We start from the raw sequence: 23,208 nt of genomic DNA on the forward strand, positions 1-23,208 counted from the left end.
CTGGCTCCAGGCTCAGAAATTGCTCCAGGCAGGCACGGGGGACCATATGGGATGCTGGGATTCGAACAGATGACCTCCTGCATGAAAGGCAAACGCCTTACCTCCATGCTATCTCTCCAGCCCCTCAGGGAGGTTTTCTAAAGAGATTAATCATTGATCATGTTGTTTCTAAGTCCATCCACTCTTCTCAACATTAGATTCTTTGGGGCACTGTGCCCAGTTCTGGACATACACCTCATGAGTAAGAGAGCAATGGTGTTTGTCCTCCTGGGATTTACTCATAGGGAGACCAAGATTAAACAAATAATGCTTTGGACTGCTTTAAAGGAACAGCACAGCATTACAGGTGTACTCGATTTATCATATTCCACTGTGACAAGCCGGAGCAGAGGCAGCAGAGTGAAAGAGAGCCATAGGCAAAGGGAGGCAAGGAAGGCAGCCTGATGCAGTGGACAGTCAAAGCACAATTAACGTTGTCCAGAGCCATTCAACCCCCGACTAGCTCTATCATCTTTTCATTCACTGAGCTATTTCAGGAGACTGAGTGCGGGAGGCCTTGTTCTAAATTTATAGACAAATTAGGTTGTCTTAATCGGGTTTAAATTAGGTCTTAATTGAAACCTGAAACTGAAATCAGGAAGACAGCTTTGGTGGTGAGCAGCTCCTAAGGTCAAGAAGAGGCTGATGTCTAATCATTGCATCACCCTTGTCTTCCCACTGCTAATGTGAGTTGAGTACTGAGGACTGAGAGGAAATCATATGCCAGTGATTCCCGTAACTTTATGAACTTCACAGGGTGCTAACACCAGGAAAGAAAATGAAGCTGTATCAGTGGCAGCCTTTTCCCAAGATAGTCGCTGTCATATTCCTTCCCTGGCCTTCGTGACAATCTCCCATAGTTAGGAGAAATCTATTATCTCTGTGCCTCAACTCTGGGCTGGTTCATATGACTTATTGACCAGTAAAATGCAGTGGGAATAATAATTGGGGCTATTCTTTGTGACTTCTGAGTGTCAGGTAATTATTAAGGGATGTATTGAGAGAACAACAAAATGAGAACTTGTTAACTATTAAATTTCTTTTTTCAAGGGCAACTTTTTTTTTTTTTTTGGGAGGGGGCCACACCCGGTGATGCTCAGGGATTATTCCTGGCTATGTGTTCAGAAATAGCCCCTGGCTTGGGGTACTATATGGGACCCCGGGGAATCAAATCGAGGTCTGTTTTAGGTTACCGAGTGTAAGGTAAATGCCCTACTGCCTGTGACACCACTCCAACCCCTCAAAAGCAACTTTGTAAACAAACAAACAAACAAACAAAAAAAGGATAGTGGGAAATGTTCACATTGTGGAATCCTAGAACTGGTATCAGTGAAAGAAATAAGTCCATTCAATAATTTTTGGCAGAATTTCCAAAAGCTGTAGAAGAGGTTTTTTTTTTAATTTCATTTGGGGCCACACTCAATGGTGCTCAGGGCTTTCTCTTGGCTCTGCACTCAAGGGGCCACTTCTAGCAGTGCTTGGGGGACCATATATGTGGTGCTAAAGCATTGAACCTGGGTTGGCCTCATGCAAAGAGAGACCTACCCGAAGTACTAACATCATTCTGGCCCTCTGGAGAGGAGGGTTGGGTTGTGTAGACCACTCAATCATGATAGTTGTGGTGTTAGAATTATGTGAATGGGAAATCACTCATGTGGACTATGAGTCATTTATGTGTACTGTAAGTCACAGGACCTCAATTAAAAATACTTTTTAAATGATTAAAAATCAAATTAAGCTACTTCAATTCTCAAAGTTAAAAATACTCTAAAGCTAAATAAATCTGTTCCTGATTTGCTTGCTTTTTGGTGAGCTCTACAAGATTCTTCCTTGGATTAGGGATCCAACTCCAGAAAATATCAATTGTACAATTTTGATTGTTTTTAAATCTCAAATGAGTAATGAAATAAAGACACTGATTAAGCACACTTAAGCTTTATTCAATGACATGTTTTCTAGCCTCTGAAATTATTCAAGACTGTAGTCCAGTATAAACAGTAGGAAACTTTTATCATCTGAGTTACAGTAGGTACTACAGGACTATACCAGCTCTGTCCTGGCTGTATGTTTCTCTGTAATTACACAAAAATAGTAGTCAAAGTCAAATGCAGTCATCTAAATATATGGGGAAAAAAGCCTACATAGATTGGGGAAACAATTCACTAGTACCTCAGGCAAACAAGGCCAAATGGATAGCTGACAGTCCTTCCCTTCATGTCCTTCCTATTACACAACTAGAGCTAAGTTTCTATTTGTTAATGATTTTCATTTAGAGCAACAACAAAATATAATCAAATTCCCCTAAGGAAAAACATGATAGACAAAGTTGGGAGGCAAGAAGGGAGGAGAGTGGGGAAACCCAGATGTGCAGGCCCTGAAAACCACAGCTGTGTATCTTATCTTAAAATAAACCTGTTCGCAAGAATGAGAGTTTCTGTTGAGAACATTTAAATTCAGAAACTCAGTGATAGGTTTATTTTCAAAATGAGAATCCTCCTTTAGGATATTTGAATTTCAAATCTAAAGACTTAATTTTTTTTTTTTAAACAGGAGAGGTTAAGGAACAGAGTGGAGGTAGAGAGAAGGCAAATGTTTATATTGAGTAACAAGAAGAAATATTTACATGACTGTTCTGGTCAATTATCTGACCACATTCCACTCAACTTGCATGAGAAAAAAATTATGTGGGTGTTTAGAAGTATGATTTCAATGTACAGTGTGCCTTAACATTAGGTTATACTTAAAAGAAATTATGCCAAAGTAGAAATATATGGTCACCAGGAAAATCAGTTTTGGCCAAAATATAATGCTAAAAATAAATGACAAGGTTGGCAGCATTTTCAGGTTCCAATTACAAGGCTGCTTAGATTGGGTGGCTTTCTAAAATGTAATCAAAGTCAAATTGGAAGGGGCTGGAGCAACAGGATAGCGGGTAAGGTACTTACTTTGCATACAGCCAATCAGAGTTCAATCTCAGGCAATTTATATGGTCTCCCAAGCACAGTTAAGAGTGTCCCCAAGTGCAGTCAGGACTAATCCCTGAGCACTGCTGGGTATGGTCCCCAAATAAAAACACAAACAAAAAATCCAGCAAGACAAACATAAGATCCATTGCTATTTGTATAGTAGCACCCCCTTCTTTACTAGAAGATTCTAGCATTTTTTCTTTTTTTCCTTCTTTTTTTGGTTGTTGTACTGAAAACCGTGGTCTCCCATATCCACTTAGATGGGGTACCCCCAAAATCAGTTCAATTTCTCTTGCTCATAAAGGGCAGGTCAGGACCACATGGAACGGAAGGACCAAACCCTGGTGAGCGTTTTTTTGTACCTTGGAAAATAACCCCCAAATAAAAAAACTTCACCTTCTATTCTTTCCCTGCCACTACCCCTTAAGTTTCCACAAGGAAATTATTTCTCATTTTTGTTTGGCATGTATATATATGCTACAATATATTACAAGCACATTTCAAGGCTAGCATACAGAGTCCAGATTTGTGCTATAAACAAAGTTAAAAGGAGAGCTGCATATGACGAAGACTAAACACTCATAATTACTGGTCAAAGCAGGGCTAAGTGGTAAAAAAGGCTTCACACCCAATTTAGGGTTGAGGGATGAAACACTTGAAATGATAATTCTGACATCTGCCTTTTCCACAACTGTTTAGCTGGAGGTCTCTGGATAATTAACTTGAGATTCCCAGAAGAAAGATTAATTTGGGGGGAGGGTATCACATCTAATGCTAAGTTTACTTCTAGCTCTGTCTTCACAGATTATTCCTGAGAGTCTTAGTGAACCTCATGGGGTGCTGGGAATGGAGCCTGAGTTGGCTGGAAGCAAAGAGCGAGCCTTACCTGCTTTACTATCTTTCTAGCTACTAGGATCCAATTTCTAGACTTGTAGCATCCAAGGCTTATGCAAGCCAAGATCTGATGATTGTAACCTGGAACAGTGGCTCAACTACCTTTCTGAGCAACATACTAACCATGGACAAATTTACTGTCCTCTTCCAATGCACACTTTTGTAAGCAAAGCCCTTTCCTGGTCTAATGTTGTCCCCCACCCTGTTCCCCTTTACTTGAAATTTTTGACTTCATACAAATCTGAACATGCAGCGTTTGTATAATATAGCTCTCTAAGACTTTTGAAAACTTTCCGTGGCAAGGCAATGCATAAATAAATTTTGTATTTTTTACTACAATCAAGCTTAAATCACGTTATCACTTGACAGCATGGACTGAACTGGGTCAAAGATTAGAAATAAATCTCTAGCAAACTTATAAAACCTCTAGAGCAGGCCTATAGAAATCCAAATTTCAAAAGTTAAAAGTAAATAAAAGATGGTCAAACTTCTCCAAATGAATGGTTCTCAGGAGTCTTTGAAATTCTACAAAGGTTCATTTAAAAAAAAAAAAAAGGAATTATTCAGCTTTAAAACAAAATCTGACTGCAAAAGTGTGTAGTCCTGACACATTATTATAGCATACGAGTTAATCAGAGGCGGATTTTTTTATTTCACAAGTTTCAAGATACAGTACAAAACGAATCTGTACATCTCTCTATTAACAGGATTTGTTTACACAATTATATTACATTTCACCAGCCTTTATACTGCATTTAATTAAATACAAAATAAATTTACAAAAATGTCTATCTACCATGTTGTTCCTTCCAATGCCAGTTTAAGGTCTTTTTAAACTTCTAAATATTGATAGTGGTTTTACCTTGATCATAGCAACATTAAAAATTTTTTTTAATCAAAAATATTAGTGTCAGCTTGCTTACCACTCTGAATAGGAAAAGCAGTTTATGTGAGATTCCTTGCACATAATCAAGACATCCTTTTCAGGCATACAAAATGAGATTTTTACTTGTGCAAATAGTCACTTTAAAAATACAAAGTGTGGGGGCTGGCAGAACTGTGGTAGGGGAGTGATCCCTGGCATACCATATGGTTCCTGGAGCACCACCAGGAGTAATTCCTAAGCACAGAGACAGGAGTAATCCCTGAGCACTGCCGGGTCTGGCCCCCAAACAAATGAAAATAAAAATAGCAAAAAATTAAAAAAATACAAAGTGGCTTTCTTGGGATTGTTTCAAATTTTGCTAAAATACCACATGGAAGAAGAAATTTAGATTATTTTCAATGACTACTATGCATTTAAAAATCAAGCAGTGCCTCAGACAACACAATATTCAGAAATTCTATGTTTTCACTTATGGTAGAGAACAATGACAGATGAAAAATATTTTCAAGAAAATCTTTTGCTTTATTTCTTATACCTTTCTAGTCATAATATTATACAACATACATTTACCCTCAAAGACCAACTGTCATCAGGGCAAATGTAGCCCGCACTACTCCTCTTGGTGGGTCAAATGTTGTTTATCTGAAGCACTTGGTTTAGAAATGAGCATGTGAAATGTTAGTCCAAACCTCTGTAAAGGAAGGTTTTGTGTGTGTGTTTTTTTTCCCCAGATGTAGCTAGACAGTAATACACATGCTACAACACATGAAAAGTTGTGGTCTTCACTTATAGGCTTGCATGCATATTTCAAAACACTGGTTTCAAGAACAAACATGAGAAACAAAGGAGGGAGAAGGAAAACATAGGCCCAAACAAAAAGGTCTTTATAAAGTACTTAGGTTTCTTGGAGGCAACAGCAGCTCATTAAATAAAGCATCATCGGATTATTGCCAGATCACCTGTAGAAAGTTCTAAACTTTCCAATGGCACAGAATAAAACAGATTGGCAGCAACACCTCATCAATGAATTTGCTATGAAGAAGGGTAAAAAAAATCTTCATGAGTATTAAGATTACTGATCCATAAAGTCAACTCACATACTTGTTTTTTTTTTTTTTTTTTTTTTGTGGGGGGGGGGGGGGGAATCACACCTGGTGATACTCAGGAGTTACTCCAGATTCTGCACTCAGCATTTACTCCTGGTGATGCTTGGAGGACTATGAGATGTTAGGGACTGAACCTAGGTCTGCTGCATGCAAGACAAGAGCCCTACCTACTGTAATATCACTCTAGCCCCAGGTAAAGTCATATAAGTGCAAAATAATAAATTTTGAAAATAAAGGTGCTATCCTTTTCTGTGTCATTAGATAGATGTTAATCAAACATAAGGGAAATCTTGTTCAGAAAACAAGAACTCCTCAAAAAATAAAAGAAAAAAGAAAAAGAAAAATCCAAATGATGTTACCTTTGTGACATCAAAATAGAAGCAAAACAGTCTCAAGACTCAGTCGATGACCCAACACAGGAAATGTGAAGGTGAACACAAGACTGGACAGAGTTCTACTGTCATCACCATAAAGGCAGGCAGAGGTGTTGAGAGGGTTGGAGAGATAGGCTACCATGGACAAATGAAGCCACACTCCTAGCGCTAACTCTAAATTCTAACATTAAAACTCCTGAATCCTGGAGTTAGTTTAATGTCACTGACATTAACTAGCTTTAGTTACTGTCATTTTAGTCAAATGGATGCCATTTGATTAGGTTAAGTTATTGAGCATTATAGGAGAAACACCGAACCCAGTTCTTATTTGCTTAGGTGCCATGTCCCCCGAACAAAAAGAAAAGAAAAGGAGCAAAGTATTTCAGATAGTCTTTATATGAAGCCAAAGGAATGACACTGTGCCAATGCCTGATAGCAAATGACCCAGGACAGTCAATAGGAGGTGGAAAAAGAAAAGATTTCTGGAAAGAAAAAATTTCTGGAATATCAATGATAGAAAGTAGGCTTGTTACTGCACGAAGAATAAAGCTAGGTAACCTGTCCCATCAAGCTTCAGGTAATGCACAATGTTCTAAGAAATGCTTTTACGAGTTGAGTGCAGTTGAGATGAAAAAGTCACAGAAGTGGAAGTTAGATGGATGGCAGAAGGGAAACAAAGGAAGGCTAGTCATTTTAAAGGTTTTTAAAAAACAAACCGTTAAGTAAACTGCAAAATGAAGTGTGGTTGCTACTGTGGGTTGTACTTATTTTGAACATTGGGGAGAAGAGGCTGTGGTGAGGACACCAACATGTTCTACCAACTGCCCTCAAATCTCTAAGATATCAAACATGTTGTAATATTTACAACAGCTGCCTACAGCGATATTCTACTTTTGAGGGGGAAATTTCCTACCACTCAGATGTGCTTTTACTCATATGGTCCTTTCTGTGACCACCTCTTTGAATTGGAAATAATTATCTGAGCAGGAGAAAAGTCTGCCTACCAGGATTTCTCAGAATGCCTAAACATTTTAAAAAATGACTTCACATTTAAAGCTTTCCTGGCCATTAGAAATTCATTAAAGCTAGTTCTAAATTACAAATCTCAGCTTGAGAAATTAAAATCCTGTCACTTTACAAACAGCAAGTCTTCAAATATTCCCTGGAAGATGAGGGACTGTGGGGGAAAGGGCACAAAGGGGACCAGAAACAGACTGTGCAGAGCAGACAGACACCTGTACAGCCTCAGACACTTATGTCATCTGGGGCGAGACATGGGGCAGGTGAACGCCACCGCCAACAAAAAGCAACAGGTATTCAGGGTAAGTTTTCATCCTTTCACTTGTAAGATATGCAAGTCTCCATTTTCTTTCTTGTAGCTCTTGCTTTCCAGATTATTTAACCAGGAAAACCTCAAAGTGTAGTAGTCTTGATGTCCTGAATGTTCCCAGATAATGGTGACTATGATAAGCAGCTGCCTTTCTATTACGAATATAAAATTGCAGGAAAAACCAAAATCAACCCAATGGCAAGGTACAGTTGCAACAGGCATTGACTTTCCTCAGCCACTGAGATGAATGCCTATTTGATTTTCTGAGTGGCAGTCTTGCAATGGTAGTCAGGGTCTGCCATGCTCTGGCAATGATACTTCAGATGGAAAGAATTTGGAAGGGTGCTCTGTTCTTTTGCAGTAAGAAATGCAAAGAAAAATATATCCTGGGAACAAATGCTTCAACTTTCGGGAAAGTATGTGATCTGAGTAGTTCCCCAAGCCCTTAATATGCTTTCTAAGGTCTCTCATTCGGTCCATCCTCTGGCTTCCAGCTCATCGATGTCTACTCAAACAAACAAGCAAACGACAGTGAGTAGGTAGGGCAGATTCACATGTTAACTCAGGGTGTCAGTTCACACGGTAATATATAAATATATATATGTATATATATGTTCCATTCCAAAAAAAAGCAAAGTTCACACAGAACTCCTTAAACCTTTCAATCTCTGAAGGAGAGAAGCATGTTATGAAGTGTGACAACCACCAGTAAGAAACCTCCCAACCTTCCCTTTTAAAATAACAAAGATGTTGAACTGGTATACTTGACATGGGCTGGTAAAGCTTCTCAGTTATTGCAGTTCTAAACACTTTAAAGATCTCCCTCAACCCTTAAAAGACAAGTTCTATTTTCTGACTTTCAAAGATGTCAAACTTGCAACGACTGGGTTTTCCTCTTTTGCACTGATCAGTTTTTAGTGTCGATGTATAAGACCTTAAAGGTGGCTGACAAAAGAATATCTGCACATTGAGAGAATGAACAGAGAACCCATGAGAGAGAAGGAGGAGAGGGAGAGAGTGTAAAGAAAGAGTGAGTGAGAGAGAGGTGACAGACAGTGAGCAAGTGAACATTGCTTTGAGTGTCTCACGTTTCCAGAAAAAAAAAAAAGTCACTGAGAGTTGTTATTCCATTCAGCACTGAAACAAACATTCAACCCCGTTTAGGTAAGAGTTACTTATCCCTGAAAATAAAGGCATCAGATTCTAAGCAGCTTGAGGAATTCAACGCTTCCTTGTGCCTCTTCCGGGAGGTGGCCGCTGATCCCAAGTCTTGAATCAATGCAAATGTTCTCAGCAAATAAGTTCCTTGGCTGTCACTGATCAAGGCTGGACCCGGTGGCTGTTACTGTGGTGGCTGCTGCTCGGCTGGCCCCTCCTGGGGGGGTGGCGCTGGCCGTGGCCCTGGAGGCCTGGGCATAGGCATGTCTTGGTGTTGCCTCTGTCGGTAAGCTATAACTGTTCCCAGCAGCAAAGCAATGATGGTCATGAGGTAAAGGTCCCACTCAGGTCCCAAAAGCTGGTCCATATCAAGTTGGGTAAACACATCTCGAATCTTATGAGAAATTTAAAAAAATAAAATCACAATCACGGAAGTGTTGGCGAAGGATGTTACAATATAAATTAGAGCTATAGATATTACTAAAACAACTGGTTTGCAAAATGATGTTTAAAAACATGTTTTGAAGCACCAGATTAGGAGAATCATATCTTACAATTTTTTTTCAAGTTTTTAACTGAAGTTCAAAATAATGTGTCAGGTGTAAAGCTATTAAGTCTTAATACTTGAAAACAAAGTATGTTACAGGATATCCTCTCCACCAGTAATCCAGTGCACTAATTTCAATCACTTTTCAGAGAATATCAGAAAGGATGATAGGGGCTAATTTCTGCATACATTTTAGGACTTTAGATGCACAAGATAATCCCTGATAAAAAAAAAGCCACACCTATTACAGATGAAATGTAAAGCTGAAGGACATAAGAGTACAAGCAGATGAGCACTGGTAATTAAGGTGGCTGTTCTGGAGGACAGGAAGCCCATCTCCCATCTAAGATTTACTACCAGCTTATTTAAATAGTTCAAGGTATTTTTAGGAAACAAAATTCTGGTAGTTTTTGTTTGTTTGTTTGTTTGTTTTTGGGTCATAGCAGGCAGCACTCAGGGGTTACTCTTGGTTCTGCGCTCAGAAATTGCTCCTGGCAGGCTTGGGGAACCATATGAAATGTGGGGATTAGAACCATCGTTGTCCTGAATTGGCTGTGTGCAAGGCAAATGCCCTACCACTGTGCTATCTCTCCAGCCCCAAATTCTGGTAGTTTGGTAGTTTTTTTTTTTTTTTTTTTTGGGTCATACCCGGCAGTGCTCTGGGGGTTACTCCTGGGCTCTATACTCAGAAATCGCTCCTGGTAGGCTCGGGGGACCATATGGGATGCCGGGATTCGAAACACCGTTCTTCCGCATGCAAGGCAAACTCACTACCTCCATGCTATCTCTCCAGCCCAATTCTGGTAGTTTTTAACTGATGTTCCACTACCAGAAAAATGTGGAGCATAATAATCCGGCAGGTTCTAGGGCTTTTTTTCTTCCTCCCTCACCCTACCCTCTTTCCTCCTCTTTTTAGGGGAGGGGTTGGGACCCTGAACACTGACAGGCAGTCATAGACAGCATTTTGAGTTAAATGAGTTAGTTAACTATGGCTTCAAATTGTCTCAAGTTTTCTTTCAACTAGGAAATGGAGGAGTTCATGAAAAATATCCATGAGACTCATAGTTAAATGCTAGCTGAAAACTAACTATTTTGTGGCAAAATTCACTCCTCAACTGATGAATCCACTGGGGAAAAAAACCTCCAGATTGGGGAGGTTTGTCATTTGTCTTTAATTAAGAGAGGCAGGGGCCACTTACGTTCGTTTCCCGTATGTACTGTAAGAAATACACAACGCCCAACTTGCAGAGTGCCAGGAAGACCGGTACTTGTGCGTCTGGGCTGGCTTCGGCTGCCATGTCATAAAAACGTTTAGCAAGATGAATATCCTAAAATAAAAGAATAAACTACAATTCATTTCTTATTAAAGTAATATTTACTTTATATAATAGGAAAATTTAATTTTACCTTAAGCTGTCATTTAAGAATTTCCCTTAAGATAATAATATGTGTATATATACATCATATGTATATATATGTATAATGTATATATATATATATATGTATATCTCACACAAGTATGAGAATAATACCCAAAGATAATAAAGATGCAGGCCAAGAGAGCTGGTCCACGGTAGAAAGATTACCACAAAGACTGGGGGAGTGTAGTTAAGGCAGAGGGGGACCATGATGACAATGGACCACTATGAAATGAGACTCTGGTTAAGAACTAGGTGCTGAAAGGAGGTAAAATGACACATGTGATCCCTTTCAGTTACAGTATGGCAAACCAGCTCCTAAAATGCAAAAAAAGGAAGGTCGGGGAGAAGAAAACTGCAACAGAGCCAGGATGGGATGCATGTGTGGACACTGGTGAAGGGATGGGTGCTGGAACACTATATGACTGAAACTCAATCACGAACAACTTTGTAACTGCGTATTACAGGGTAATTCAAATAAAAACAGACCTCCGCTACCAACATTTCAAAGGTGTTTTAACTCCTTTGCTGTTGATGCTTAATTTCAGAAATATGAGCTGAAAAAATTTAAGGCTTAATTTCCCCACCTGATAACCTATTTGCGGAGCATATATGGTAGATAAAGCTGGTTGATTTTAGTTTTTGGGGGTAGGGCTATTTGGTGGTATGGACTAATACATACCCTCAATTACTTCAATTATAATAAATTCTCATAATTTTTTAATGTTTTCTAGTTATACTGATTAGTTAAGAATAACTCAAAATATATTTCATTTAAAACCAGAAAATAGATCAAGATGATCATGATTCTTATGAAAAGCTATTCTTATTTTTATGAATAACTGCTTATTCATTTTTTTTTTTTTTCAGCCATACCCGTTTGATGCTCAGGGGTTACTCCTGGCTAAGCACTCAGAAATCGCCGCTGGCTTGGGGGGACCATATGGGACGCCGGGGATCGAACCGCGGTCCTTCCTTGGCTAGCGCTTGCAAGGCAGACACCTTACTTCTAGCGCCACCTCACCGGCCCCTATAACTGCTTATTCTTAAAGTGAAACCCAGAGTTCTTTGTTTTTTTTTTTTTTGTTTTTTTTTTTGGGCCACACCCGTTTGACGCTCAGGGGTTACTCCTGGCTATGCGCTCAGAAATCGCCCCTGGCCTGGGGGGACCATATGGGACACTGGGGGATCGAACCAAGGTCCGTCCTATGCTAGCGCTTGCAAGGCAGACACCTTACCTCTAGCGCCACCTTTCCGGCCCCCCAGAGTTCTTTCAAAGTACTTCCTACCATGTCTCCGGTCATAATCTCTGTATACAATTCATGCACTGTGTGACACTGATAATTATAAAATGGGACTGGGGAGACATACAGTGCCTTGTATGTGTGAGGCTGGGTTTGATCCCCAACATCACATACAAACACCATCAGGAATAATTCCTGAATGCTGAGTCAGGAGTAAGGCATGAGCACTGCTGTGTGTGGCCCCAAACAAACAACTATAAAATGAGAAGAACACGGTGGAAACAACAGCAACAAAAATGTAAAATGAGAGGGGCATGGTGAGCTATTGCCCAAGAAGCTGGAACACAGGCTTTGCATGCAGAAGGCTGGGTTCAATTCTTGGCACTACACTAATCCCTGAGCACTGAATTGAGAGTAGTGCCTGAGAAGTTCTAAGAGTAAACTGCAAACACAAGCAGAATAGGGCACATTATTTAGTTATGTCATTTCATCTTGCTTTTAGTAAACTAAGTATATATATATTTTTTTTTTGGTTTTTGGGCCACACCCAGTGGCACTCAGTGGTTACTCCTGGCTCTGCACTCAGAAATTGCACCTGGCCAGCTTGGGGGACCATATGGGAAGCCGGGATTAGAACCACCGTCTGTCCTGGATCAGCTGAGTTTAAGGCAAATGCCCTACTGCTGTGCTATCTCTCTGTCCCCATAAACTAAGTATATATATTTTTTTCTTTTTTTAATATTTTTATTTTGATCATAGTGGCTTACATATTGTTGACAATAATATTTTAGGTACATATTTACATAAAATCAGGGGGGCTTCCCATCCCCAAATTGTCCTCCCTACCCCTCCGTTTTTGTCCTACCTCCCATTTCCTCTTCCCTCACCCTCAGGGCGGCTAGAATATGTGGTCCCCTCTGTATCTAACCTACTACTTAGTAGTCTTGCATCAGTTTGGTCTTGATGCCTCCCTTATTTCCCCCTGTAAGTGGGGGCAGGGCTAGCTAGTTCAAGTTGCGTGGTTTTGCCTGAAAAAGAGAAAGTAAATAAACTGGGGTAAGAGTCTAATACCCCGAAAATGGGCAGAATCCTTCTAGAGGTTCTCATCATCGATTTGGGAAGTGCATGAGAACAAGAAGGTAAAACACTTCACCAGTACCAAAAGAAGTGTCAAATATCCAGTGAGGACTCCGGTTATATCGATAGGCACCACAAAAAACAGATTAAAAAAAATAAAAAATAATAAAAAACAAACAAACAAAAAAAAACACGCCGTGGTCTTGAAATAAGAAACATGGCGTAGCACAAAACGAAAGAAGAGAAAGGAAGAGAGAAAAAAAAAATAAGAATAATTGGGGACAACAATTTCAATAATCACATCCAAACAGAGAAATCGACCAAAATAGCTAGGTAAATAAAAATAATAATAATGATAATAAATGAAGGTAAGATATATATATATATATATATATATATATATATATATATATATATATATATATATATATATATATATATAAATGTCCAAGGTTTTGTGTTTTTTGTATTTTTGTTTTTTTCCCTCCTGCCCTGGCACAGTAAATATTGGGGTCATTCGAAAAGGAATTCACTTGCCCTATGCGATATGGGGTTTCTCCGTCCTTGGAGTATATAGTGTCATGGGATCAGCTCTTTGCTCAGGATCATTACTCATCCGGTGGCTTTTTTTTTTTTTTTTTTTTTTTTTTTTTTGGTGTGTGGAAGACTTCTGCTCTGTCCAGGGTGATACAATCAGAGCTCTGTGTTTAGAGGTCTCAGTATCTGTACAGATCCTGAGGTGGGACTTATGGTGAAGTCAGTCTTTGTGAATCTAGAGGTTCTGTTACCTCAGTGCCATTTTTTTTGTTTTTGTTTTTTGTTTTTTGTTTTTTGGGCCACACCCGGTAACGCTCAGGGGTTACTTCTGGCTATGCGCTCAGAAGTTGCTCCTGGGTTGGGGGACCATATGGGACACCGGGGGATCGAACCGCGGTCCGTCCAAGGCTAGCGCAAGCAAGGCAGGTGCACCTTACCTTTTTAGCGCCACCGCCCGGCCCCACCTCAGTGCCATTTTAATCCATCTTCTGTGGTTGGTGGTCTTGGTCTTTGCACTGAACCTAGGATGGCATCTAGAATAGCGTCTTTCTTTGTGCTTCCAGAAGCCCCTTTCCGTTACAATTGTCTCTGCCGGACCTTTGGAACTGGGGATCATGCTTATTGTGCAGGTCTTTTTTTGGTTTTTGGGCCACACCCAGTGACGCTCAGGGGTTACTCCTGGCTATGCGCTCAGAAGTCGCTCCTGGCTTGGGGGACCATATGGGACACCGGGGGATCGAACCGCGGTCTGTCCTAGGCTAGCGCTGGCAAGGCAGGCACCTTACCTCTAGCGCCACTGCCAGGCCCCTATTGTGCAGGTCTTAGCTCAAGCCCTAGACTAGGGCTTTTTTATTGGTCCCAAAACTAAGTATATTTTTATAAATATTAAGAAAACTGTAACTTAGAAAGTGGCCTTTCTGTTAATCAAGCATATTCATTTATCTTAATTAGAAAATACAGAGACTGTAAGATTGAAATTTAGGTGGATCTGACAACTGGCTCTCTATGACTTATGTTACATGTCAGCGACTGCTCACAAACTGAATTTACACTTAGCTTGTAGCTCCAAGTCTTAACAGAACAATACTCAGGGATCTAATATCAACATAAAAAAATGTGGGACATAAAAATGATTATACTAAAATTTACAAAATAACAAATGTGATTTAAAAAACACAGAAATATTGCATGCTAGAACAAAATGAGGTCAGAGCCTGTAGGGCACTTGCACTGCAAGCAGCTGACCCAGATTCAGTTGGCACCCCTTGGGGTCCCCTGAGCCTATCAGGAGTAATCTCAGTGCAGAGTTGGGAGTAGGCCCTGACCACTGCTAGGTATGACCCAAGAAAACAAAAGCAAAATAAATGATATGACCAGTTTTCTTTTAAACCTTAAGCAAAGGAGGCAAATCAAGTGGTTTAAAATGTGAAGAGTTAAAGGGTCTGCCTTGTTACTTGATAAGCCGTGAAAAAGTCTTTTAGGCATTCTTTCCAGAAACTGAGGAAGTTGAATGACTCAGGTAACCAGGAACCAAAGGTGGTTGGTTCGAATCCCAGTGTCCCATATGGTCCCCTGTCCGTGCCTGCCAGAAGATATTTCTGAGCAGACAGCCAGGAGTAACCCCTGAGCACCACCGGGTATGACCCAAAAACAAAAACAAAAAAAAAAAAACAAAGAAAAAAACAAAACAAAACAAAAGAATAATCAGGAAGACATAAGAATTAGAAATCATGTATTATCAGTAGCAAGTATCTGATTTCATTTGAAAATACATTTAGAAATAATTGGCTAGAGATAGTTTTTCAGACAAGGACTTATCAAAAAAGGCAGTATTTCATTCAGTTTCTACAAATATATCTGTGGCTTAATATTCTAATAATAGCATGATACTACTATGAGTGTGTAATCAGAGCTAAGTGGAACAAAGACAGTCAACTGAAGTATTATAAAATGGCTTCATAACTTATTATCTAAAATTTGCCCGTATCCCAAAGAAAGGCTATTTGCTAGAAAAATGTACAAGTTTCCATGAAATCAGTTAATTATTCAAATAGTCATCTTAAAGACTCACTCACCTGTTTAATGCCTAGTCCTTTCTCATGCATATACCCCAGATTAAACATAGCTTGTGCGCTGTGTTGTTGCTCAGACGCTAGACGATAGTGAATAAATGCAGTCTCGTAATCTACGTCAGTGCCAAATCCATAGAAATGGTAGTCGCCAAGCTTAATTCTTGCCACAGTGTAACCTTCAATAAAAATTTAATGTAAAACTGTCTAAACAGCATGTTTAAAACAGAACAAATTGATATTTTTTCCTCTTGTTAACATGGTTACTTCTAAAACCAAGAGTTTCAATCTATAGTAGTAACAAAAAAATCCTAAATTCGGGGCCGGGCTGTGGCGCTGGAGGTAAGGTGCCTGCCTTGCCTGCGCTAACCTAGGACGGACCGCGGTTCGATCCCCCGGTGTCCCATATGGTCCCCCAAGCCAGGAGCAACTTCTGAGCGCATAGCCAGGAGTAACCCCTGAGCGTCACAGGGTGTGGCCCAAAAACCAAAAAAAAAAAAAAAAAAAAAAAAAAATCCTAAATTCTAAATTCAATATAAAATTAAGGTAGCATCTTAAAGAAGACTATAAAAAAAAGAGAAGTACAACAAGATGTGTAATATTCCTCATTTCACTTGTAATACTCTTCAAATGATTGTGCTCTATTATACCCATGCCATTTACAGTTTAAAATAGCTCAATTCACCACTAGTGCCACAAAAACAAAACAAAACAAAACAAAAAGCACCCAAAAATCAAAACCTTGGGGGAAAAAAATGAAATGATTTAATCTGACCACTGTTTAGACCCAGAGAAAGGGATGGCAGACAAATGTGAGTGGAGTATGGTTGAGAAATTAAAATTCAAATGAAAAAGACTGGCGAAAGGGTAACATTCTGGGGCCGGGTAGGTGGCGCTGGAGGTAAGGTGTCTGCCTTGCAAGTGCTAGCCAAGGAAGGACCGCGGTTCGATCCCCCGGCGTCCCATATGGTCCCCCCAAGCCAGGGGCAATTTCTGAGCATATAGCCAGGAGTAACCCCTGAGCGTCAAACGGGTGTGGCCCAAAAAACCAAAAAAAAAAAAAAAAAAAAAAAAAGGGTAACATTCTTTGGGCTTTAGGTTAATATTCTAGTATACAATCTATTCAATTCTCATTTTCTACAACATAGTAGACTCAAACTAGAAAACCAAAGTGAATCATAGCATGATATAAACGTCAAATGGAAAGAAACTGATGGTATTCAACTGAGTAACTCTGAGTCTAGAGCCAAACTCTATTTTAAGAATAAGTAACACTAGGGGTGGTGAGTGTTGGAGGCCCTTTAACTAGAGAGCAAAATGGAGTCTCTGATGCCTGAGAAGACAAAAAGTCTGTGTACGTAACAGGTTACTGGTAGTGCTTCCCCCATGAACCTAAAAAGAAAAAGCTGACCATAAAAAAAGCTTTTACCAGAGGTAATTGGATAAAGAACAAACATGCTATGTAAAGGCTACAAGTTGAGATTAGATCTGTAGCATTGTTAACAGAACAGAGCATCCCAGGATCACTTATAGTTAATGTATAACAAGTTCACTTATAGTAGAGGTATAGTAAAAGTAGGGACACTGCTAGTAAATGTATAACTCACTAATAACCCCCCTGAAAATATGTGATGTATGGGAATGTTATGATGGAAAAGTACTGAACCACCCCTTCCCCTCTTTTGTCTGAAAACGTTCTCATGCTTGCTATAAAAACTAGCCCCCTTTTCAATAAACTTGGACTCTTGATCGGATTTCGTCTTGAGTTCATCAATTTTCCCAGCCCTCTTATTTTCCAGGTCGGAATTCTCTTCGTGACTCATGAAGAACTTCGTGACCCTCATCCACCCTGCGGGCCGGGGTCCCCGGGGGTCGCAGGTGAGGTGGCGTTAGAGGTAAGATGTCTGCCTTGCAAGCGCTAGCCAAGGAAAAGACCATGGTTCGATCCCGTGGCGTCTCATATGGTCCCCCCAAGCCAGGGGCAATTTCTGAGCGCTTAGCCAGGAGTAACCCCTGAGCATCAAATGAGTGTGGCCCGAAAAACCAAAAAAAAAAAAAAAAAAAAAAAAAGAATAGGTAACACTCATGATGCAAATAAGTTAAAGTATTGGTTAAGATCTCTGCTTAGGGGGCCCGGAGAGAAAGCACAGCAGCGTTTGCCTTGCAAGCAGCCGATCCAGGACCAAAGGTGGTTGGTTTGAATCCCGGTGTCCCATATGGTCCCCCGTGCCTGCCAGGAGCTATTTCTGAGCAGACAGCCAGGAGTAACCCCTGAGCAATGCCGGGTATAACCCAAAAACCAAAAACCAAAAAAAAAAAAAAAAAAAAAAAAAAAAAAGACCTCTGCTTAATTTTAAAGTGATAACAATTGATAACAATTCATTGTCTATGGAAGAGTAAAACATAAACATATGTGAGTGCACATGATCGTCTGGGAGAAACACACAGGCACGCACGCACAATTTCAGGGAAAAATCAGAGTTAAACCTCTCACCTTGTGAGGCAGCCCTATTCCAGTGCAGCAGAGCTCTGGGGTAAGTTTCATTCTCTCCCACAATGGTTGCTTCTCCTGAAGGAAAAAGTGAAATACAAATAAGGCACTTAAGGAAAGAGACTAAACTTTAAGGTTTGATTTGCAAACTTTAGAGGATATATGGGGTATAATTAAAAAAATAATTTGGGGGGCCGGAGAGATAGCATGGAGGTAAGGTGTTTGCCTTTCATGCAGAAGGTCATCGGTTCGAATCCCGGCGTCCCATATGGTCCCCTGTGCCTGCCAGGAGCAATTTCTGAGCATGGAGCCAGGAGTAACCCCTGAGCACTGCCGGGTGTGACCCAAAAACCACAAAAAAAAAAAAAAAAAAAAAAAAAAAATTTGGGTATAAACATTAAATGACTGCTGGAATAAAATGTTCAGTTCAATGGAATAACTGCAGCCAGAGCATACTACATCCTGAAACTAGTTTTATCTGAGAAACCAATAATGAGCTTGATTACTGATTGAGCCACTCCTAGGGATTTATGTATTGCTCGAAAACATTGTTTTTGCATCTGAATTTAATAAAAACACGACAACTCAAATTTTTGTTGTTGTTTTTTGGGTCACAACTGGTGGGCAGGGGTTACTCCTGGCTCTACGCTCAGAAAGCTCTGCTGGCTGGCTCGGGGACCATATGGGATGCTCAGATTCGAACCACCGTCTGTCCTGGGTTGGCTGCATGCAAGGCAAATGTCCTACTACTGTTCTATCTTTCTGGCCTGACAACTCAATTTTATGACAAATGTTAACACTAATGATAAAGCATGTTTTGGTGACTGAGATGCTGAATTAAAATAACATAGGTTGATGTGTTATTAATCTATTTACAACAATAAGGAAATTTCAATGTGTTACTTTTAGACAGGTTAGCCTAATATAAATATGCATTCTAAAGCAAAGAAAGAAGTAAAATAAACCGTACTCTGATCAAGAATGAAAGCTGCATTGCTTTGTGCCACTTCGTAGCCCTGTTCTGCCAGCAACAGATATTGGATCACTGCTTCATTATAGTTTCCATCTTTGTAATTGTTATAAGCGATCATCAGCCTTTCAGACCAGCGGCCTCGTTCACATACATTCTTAAACAGCTGCAACAACAGGAAAAGAAAAAATATTTCAGTTTAAAAATAAGAAGGAAAGACATGCCAGAAAACTGTTTTTCTACTTTGATTACAAATGATTACTGAGTTGGCCATTTTGAATCTGGCAATTCTGTGGCATATATACAAAAGGTTCAGATATTTATTTAAAGCATTCACTTTGTTTTTAGTACAGGTTGATAAAAATAGTAGCAAGTAATTACATATAATCTATTCTGCCTAGGCACTGTTCCTGCATTTCATGGGGATATTTGTGTGCTGATAAAGGGACTACTATATGAGGTCAATCTATCAAGAGCCCCATTCTACAAGTGAGGAAATGAAAGCATATAGATTTATAATCTTTCTTATGCATAACTCATTACTCAAATTTTTCCAGTTACGAAAGAGCAAAAAAATTATTATTATTATTATTTTTGTTTTTTTGGGTCACACCCGGCTGAGCTCAGTGGTTACTCCTGGCTCTACACTCAGAAATTGCTCTTGGCAGGCTCGGGGGACAATATGGGATGCCGGATTTGAACCACCGACCTTCTGCGTGCAAGGCAAAAACGCCTTACCTCCATGCTATATCCCCGGTCCCGAAAAACTTATTTTGAAGTAGGGACAACTACTACCATTTTCATTTGCAATGTTCCTGTGCCATATTTGGAGGTGCTCAGGGCTTACTTCTGGCTCTTACTCCCGGCATCACTCCTGGAAGAGCTTGGGGGACTACATGTGGTACTGGTGACCGAACCTGGGACGGGTGCCTACAAGGTAAGCACCCCATCTACTGGTGCTATTTCTTTGGCTTCCAACATACACTCTTTAAAAGCTATGTCTCAAACACTGTTCTTGGTGTTAAAGGATATAGATAACAATATCCATGAACTCCAAAAGGAATAAATACACATAATAGTCATAAAAAGTCTCAGTCTCCACTCAGTGTTCTAAGAAGGCTGAGTCTATTTCTATTCAGAGGAAAGAAATCATATGAGGAAATAAGAGTTACAAGTAGAGCTTTTCCTAACTGGGCAAATCAATCTCCTGTCTTTCAAGTTGGTAGAAAGTCCGCACCTCCACTGCAGTGTGACATGATCGCATCACTCCTGTGCCGCTGGCGTGCATCTGTGCCAGGTTATAGAAAGCCAAGATGTGGCCTCCCTGAGAAGCTAAGTTAAAATACTTCAAGGCCTGTTTATAATCTCTCTTGACTCCAATGCCATCTGTAAGGAAAAAAAAAATCAGACCAAAGGTCAGTAATCGTCTAAATTCAAATTTGGTGGAAGTATTAGTTTCTCAGAGGAGAAGAACTAAAAAAAAATTTGGAATTCTTTCTAAGAAAAGATGTGAATCTAGTAGAGATTCACATTTTTTTTTTCGGGCCACACCCGTTAGATGCTCAGCGGTTACTCCTGGCTAAGCTTCAGAAATTGCCCCTGGCTTGGGGGTACCATATGGGATGCCAGAGATCGAACTGCGGTCCTTCCTTGGCTAGCGCTTGCAAGGCAGACACCTTACCTCTAGCGCCACCTCGCCGGCCCCAGAGAGATTTACATATTAATACAGATGAATATAATATACCTCAAACCATGACATACAAATCACTAAACTAGGAGAACATTAGCTTGAATTAAATATCACAGGGGCATCAGTCACTGTGTGAATAATGGCTTTTACCAATCCCTGTGTTACTTACTGTAGTACATAGAGCCGAGCTGTAGTTGTCCATCCACCCAGCCTTGCTCAGCAGCCTTCTGGAAATACTTCAGTGCCAGATCATAATTCTGTGGAAAAAAGAGGCACATCCTGAGAAAACTCCAAAGGCTGACTTCTTAAAAGTTAAATGATTTATTTATTGAAAATAACAAAGCACACAAAAGCTACTCTTTAAGAAGCCACTAAAAGAACTACTTTTTAATATTTTAAATAATATACAGATGATGATATAGTTTGTCATAGGGGACTATTGGTTAACAAGGTAAAGGAAAGCAAATTTGTCTTATAAAGCAACATCATACTTCTCAGAAAGCATAAAATAATCAAACACTAAGCCATTTTAACAGTGCTTTTGAAGTTTAGACAGAAAAGCTTAACAAGTTAGTTTGTGCCCTCAGTTTTCTTCGTACAACTGCTAAATACTTCTGTAAGCCTTATCTTTTTTTTTTGTTTGTTTTGTTTTTGGGCCACACCCTGTGACGCTCAGGGGTTACTCCTGGCTATGCGCTCAGAAGTTGCTCCTGGCTTCTTGGGGGACCATATGGGACGCCGGGGGATCGAACCGCGGTCCGTCCTAGGCTAGCACAGGTAAGGCAGGCACCTTACCTCCAGCGCCACCGCCCGGCCCCAAGCCTTATCTTTTATTCTTTCATATGTTGTATAATAAATGAATAGAATTCATTGACTAAAATGTTAGATGTCTGTAAGTGAAACCAAAATGTACATTACTTTTTTCATAAAATTATTACTTTTGGGTAGTCACTGTTAGGAAGAGCAGCTAATCTATAACTGTGAATGCTTTGTGTCATCAGTATTTGCAATACATTCATAAACATGAGCGTCCTGTGACTCCATCCTTTCTTTTATTTCCGGTCCCCCTCGTGACTCCCATCTTAACTAAAATACTGTTATGCCACCTAACTTGAGTACAGCAAACTGGTTTTAGTTTTTAATGGAATTGTTGTAAACTGATAATCCATACATAAAAAGCATTTGTGTTTGGTTTCAAAAAAATTCTGAAACAGGTATTGTTTGTATTAATCAATGAATTCCTTTTTATTTCATATCTTTATGTGTTTGCTTTTGGACCACACCTGGTAGTACTCAGGATTTACTTCTGGCTATGTACTCAAGGATCACTCCTGGTATGATGGCAATCACTCAGATTGGCACCATGTAAGGCAAGTGTTGTGCCTGCTATACTATTGCTCTGGCCTCCTAAGGAATCCTTTGTAAAGTTTAATCTTTTCCCTAGTCTAAATAAGGAAAATTAGTAAAAGAACTACACTTCTTGCAGAAATCAGAAAAGAATATTACTAATAAGAATCCAGCATGAGAAAATAGCAGAGGAGAATGATAGGTAATGGTCCAAGAAAACCAAGAGAGTTCTGGGCACAGAATTCCAGGGAAGAGAGAGATCAAGTGAAGTAGAAGAAAAAAGATGGTCAACTGGATTTGACATTTAGGTTACTGGTGACCTTACGGAGCAGGTACTTAAGCAGTTACTGATGGCTAAGACTAAAAAGCGACAAGAGGAGCATCTGATAGAGTTTATTGTTTTGAGAAATCAGGGAAGGGCTAGTGAAAAGAGAGAAGGCGCTTGAGTCACAAGGGAAGTGTTTCAACCCTGATCTTCAGAACACTCAATGAGGGAGAGAATATATATAGAATAAAGAGAAGCATACAAGAACCAGAAAGACAGCCAAGCTAAGGAGGAGACTGTCGTGGTGGTTCTGAGGTGGCAGGGACCCAAGTTCAAATGTAAACAAGTTCGGCTTTGGTTCTGATGGAACAGCCTTGCGGGGCTGACTGGGCTCTAGTTAAGGAACACATCCTGCCTCCCCAGTGCACTGCTCATTAAAGTCAGAATGTCAGGTTGGAAACGTACCACTTGAACCCCTCTTCCATAGAGGTAAGCCATTCCAAGGCCACTCTGTCCAACCGGATTGCCCTGAACACCAGAGACAAAAGAGTGAAAGGATTCATTAGAAAATAGAAATTCATAAGCGGCTGCACAATAAATACTCTCTAAGTTCAAAATGTCTTGGTCTTTTCAATGCAACAAACGTTTTCCTTCCCACCAGATTAAATCTAGTCTTGACTATGAGACATTTGCAGGCTTTCACTGATTTGCTAAAAAAGGGTAAATAGTACATTCATTTAGAATTACATTTTGGTGACTAGCCTTATGAACATCTGTTCTGTAAATTTGTAATACAAAAT

At 39.8% G+C, this 23,208-nt stretch overlaps 1 protein-coding gene and 1 non-coding gene across 2 annotated transcripts in view; both read right to left on the reverse strand.

Moving 5' to 3' along the window:
• Positions 1–3,227: 3,227 nt before the first annotated feature.
• On the reverse strand, positions 3,228–3,357 carry LOC126005049 (small Cajal body-specific RNA 23). Its single transcript, XR_007494232.1, has one exon. It is a non-coding gene; the product is annotated as a small Cajal body-specific RNA 23 (non-coding RNA).
• A 4,890-nt stretch (positions 3,358–8,247) lies between these two features.
• SEL1L (SEL1L adaptor subunit of ERAD E3 ubiquitin ligase) overlaps positions 8,248–23,208 on the reverse strand; it is a 62,612-nt gene continuing 47,651 nt past the window's right edge. Inside the window, exons 14-21 of the mRNA XM_049770358.1 lie at positions 22,874–22,936; positions 20,966–21,053; positions 20,344–20,492; positions 19,107–19,272; positions 18,140–18,214; positions 15,652–15,824; positions 10,500–10,628; positions 8,248–9,147 (exon numbers count right to left, since the gene is read on the reverse strand). Coding sequence (XP_049626315.1) covers positions 8,938–9,147; positions 10,500–10,628; positions 15,652–15,824; positions 18,140–18,214; positions 19,107–19,272; positions 20,344–20,492; positions 20,966–21,053; positions 22,874–22,936 — 1,053 coding nt within the window. The 3' untranslated portion in view covers positions 8,248–8,937. The remainder of the gene's footprint in view (positions 9,148–10,499; positions 10,629–15,651; positions 15,825–18,139; positions 18,215–19,106; positions 19,273–20,343; positions 20,493–20,965; positions 21,054–22,873; positions 22,937–23,208) is intronic.

Source organism: Suncus etruscus, chromosome 3 (genome assembly GCF_024139225.1).
Source record: "Suncus etruscus isolate mSunEtr1 chromosome 3, mSunEtr1.pri.cur, whole genome shotgun sequence".
NCBI classification, from domain to species: Eukaryota; Metazoa; Chordata; class Mammalia; order Eulipotyphla; family Soricidae; genus Suncus; species Suncus etruscus.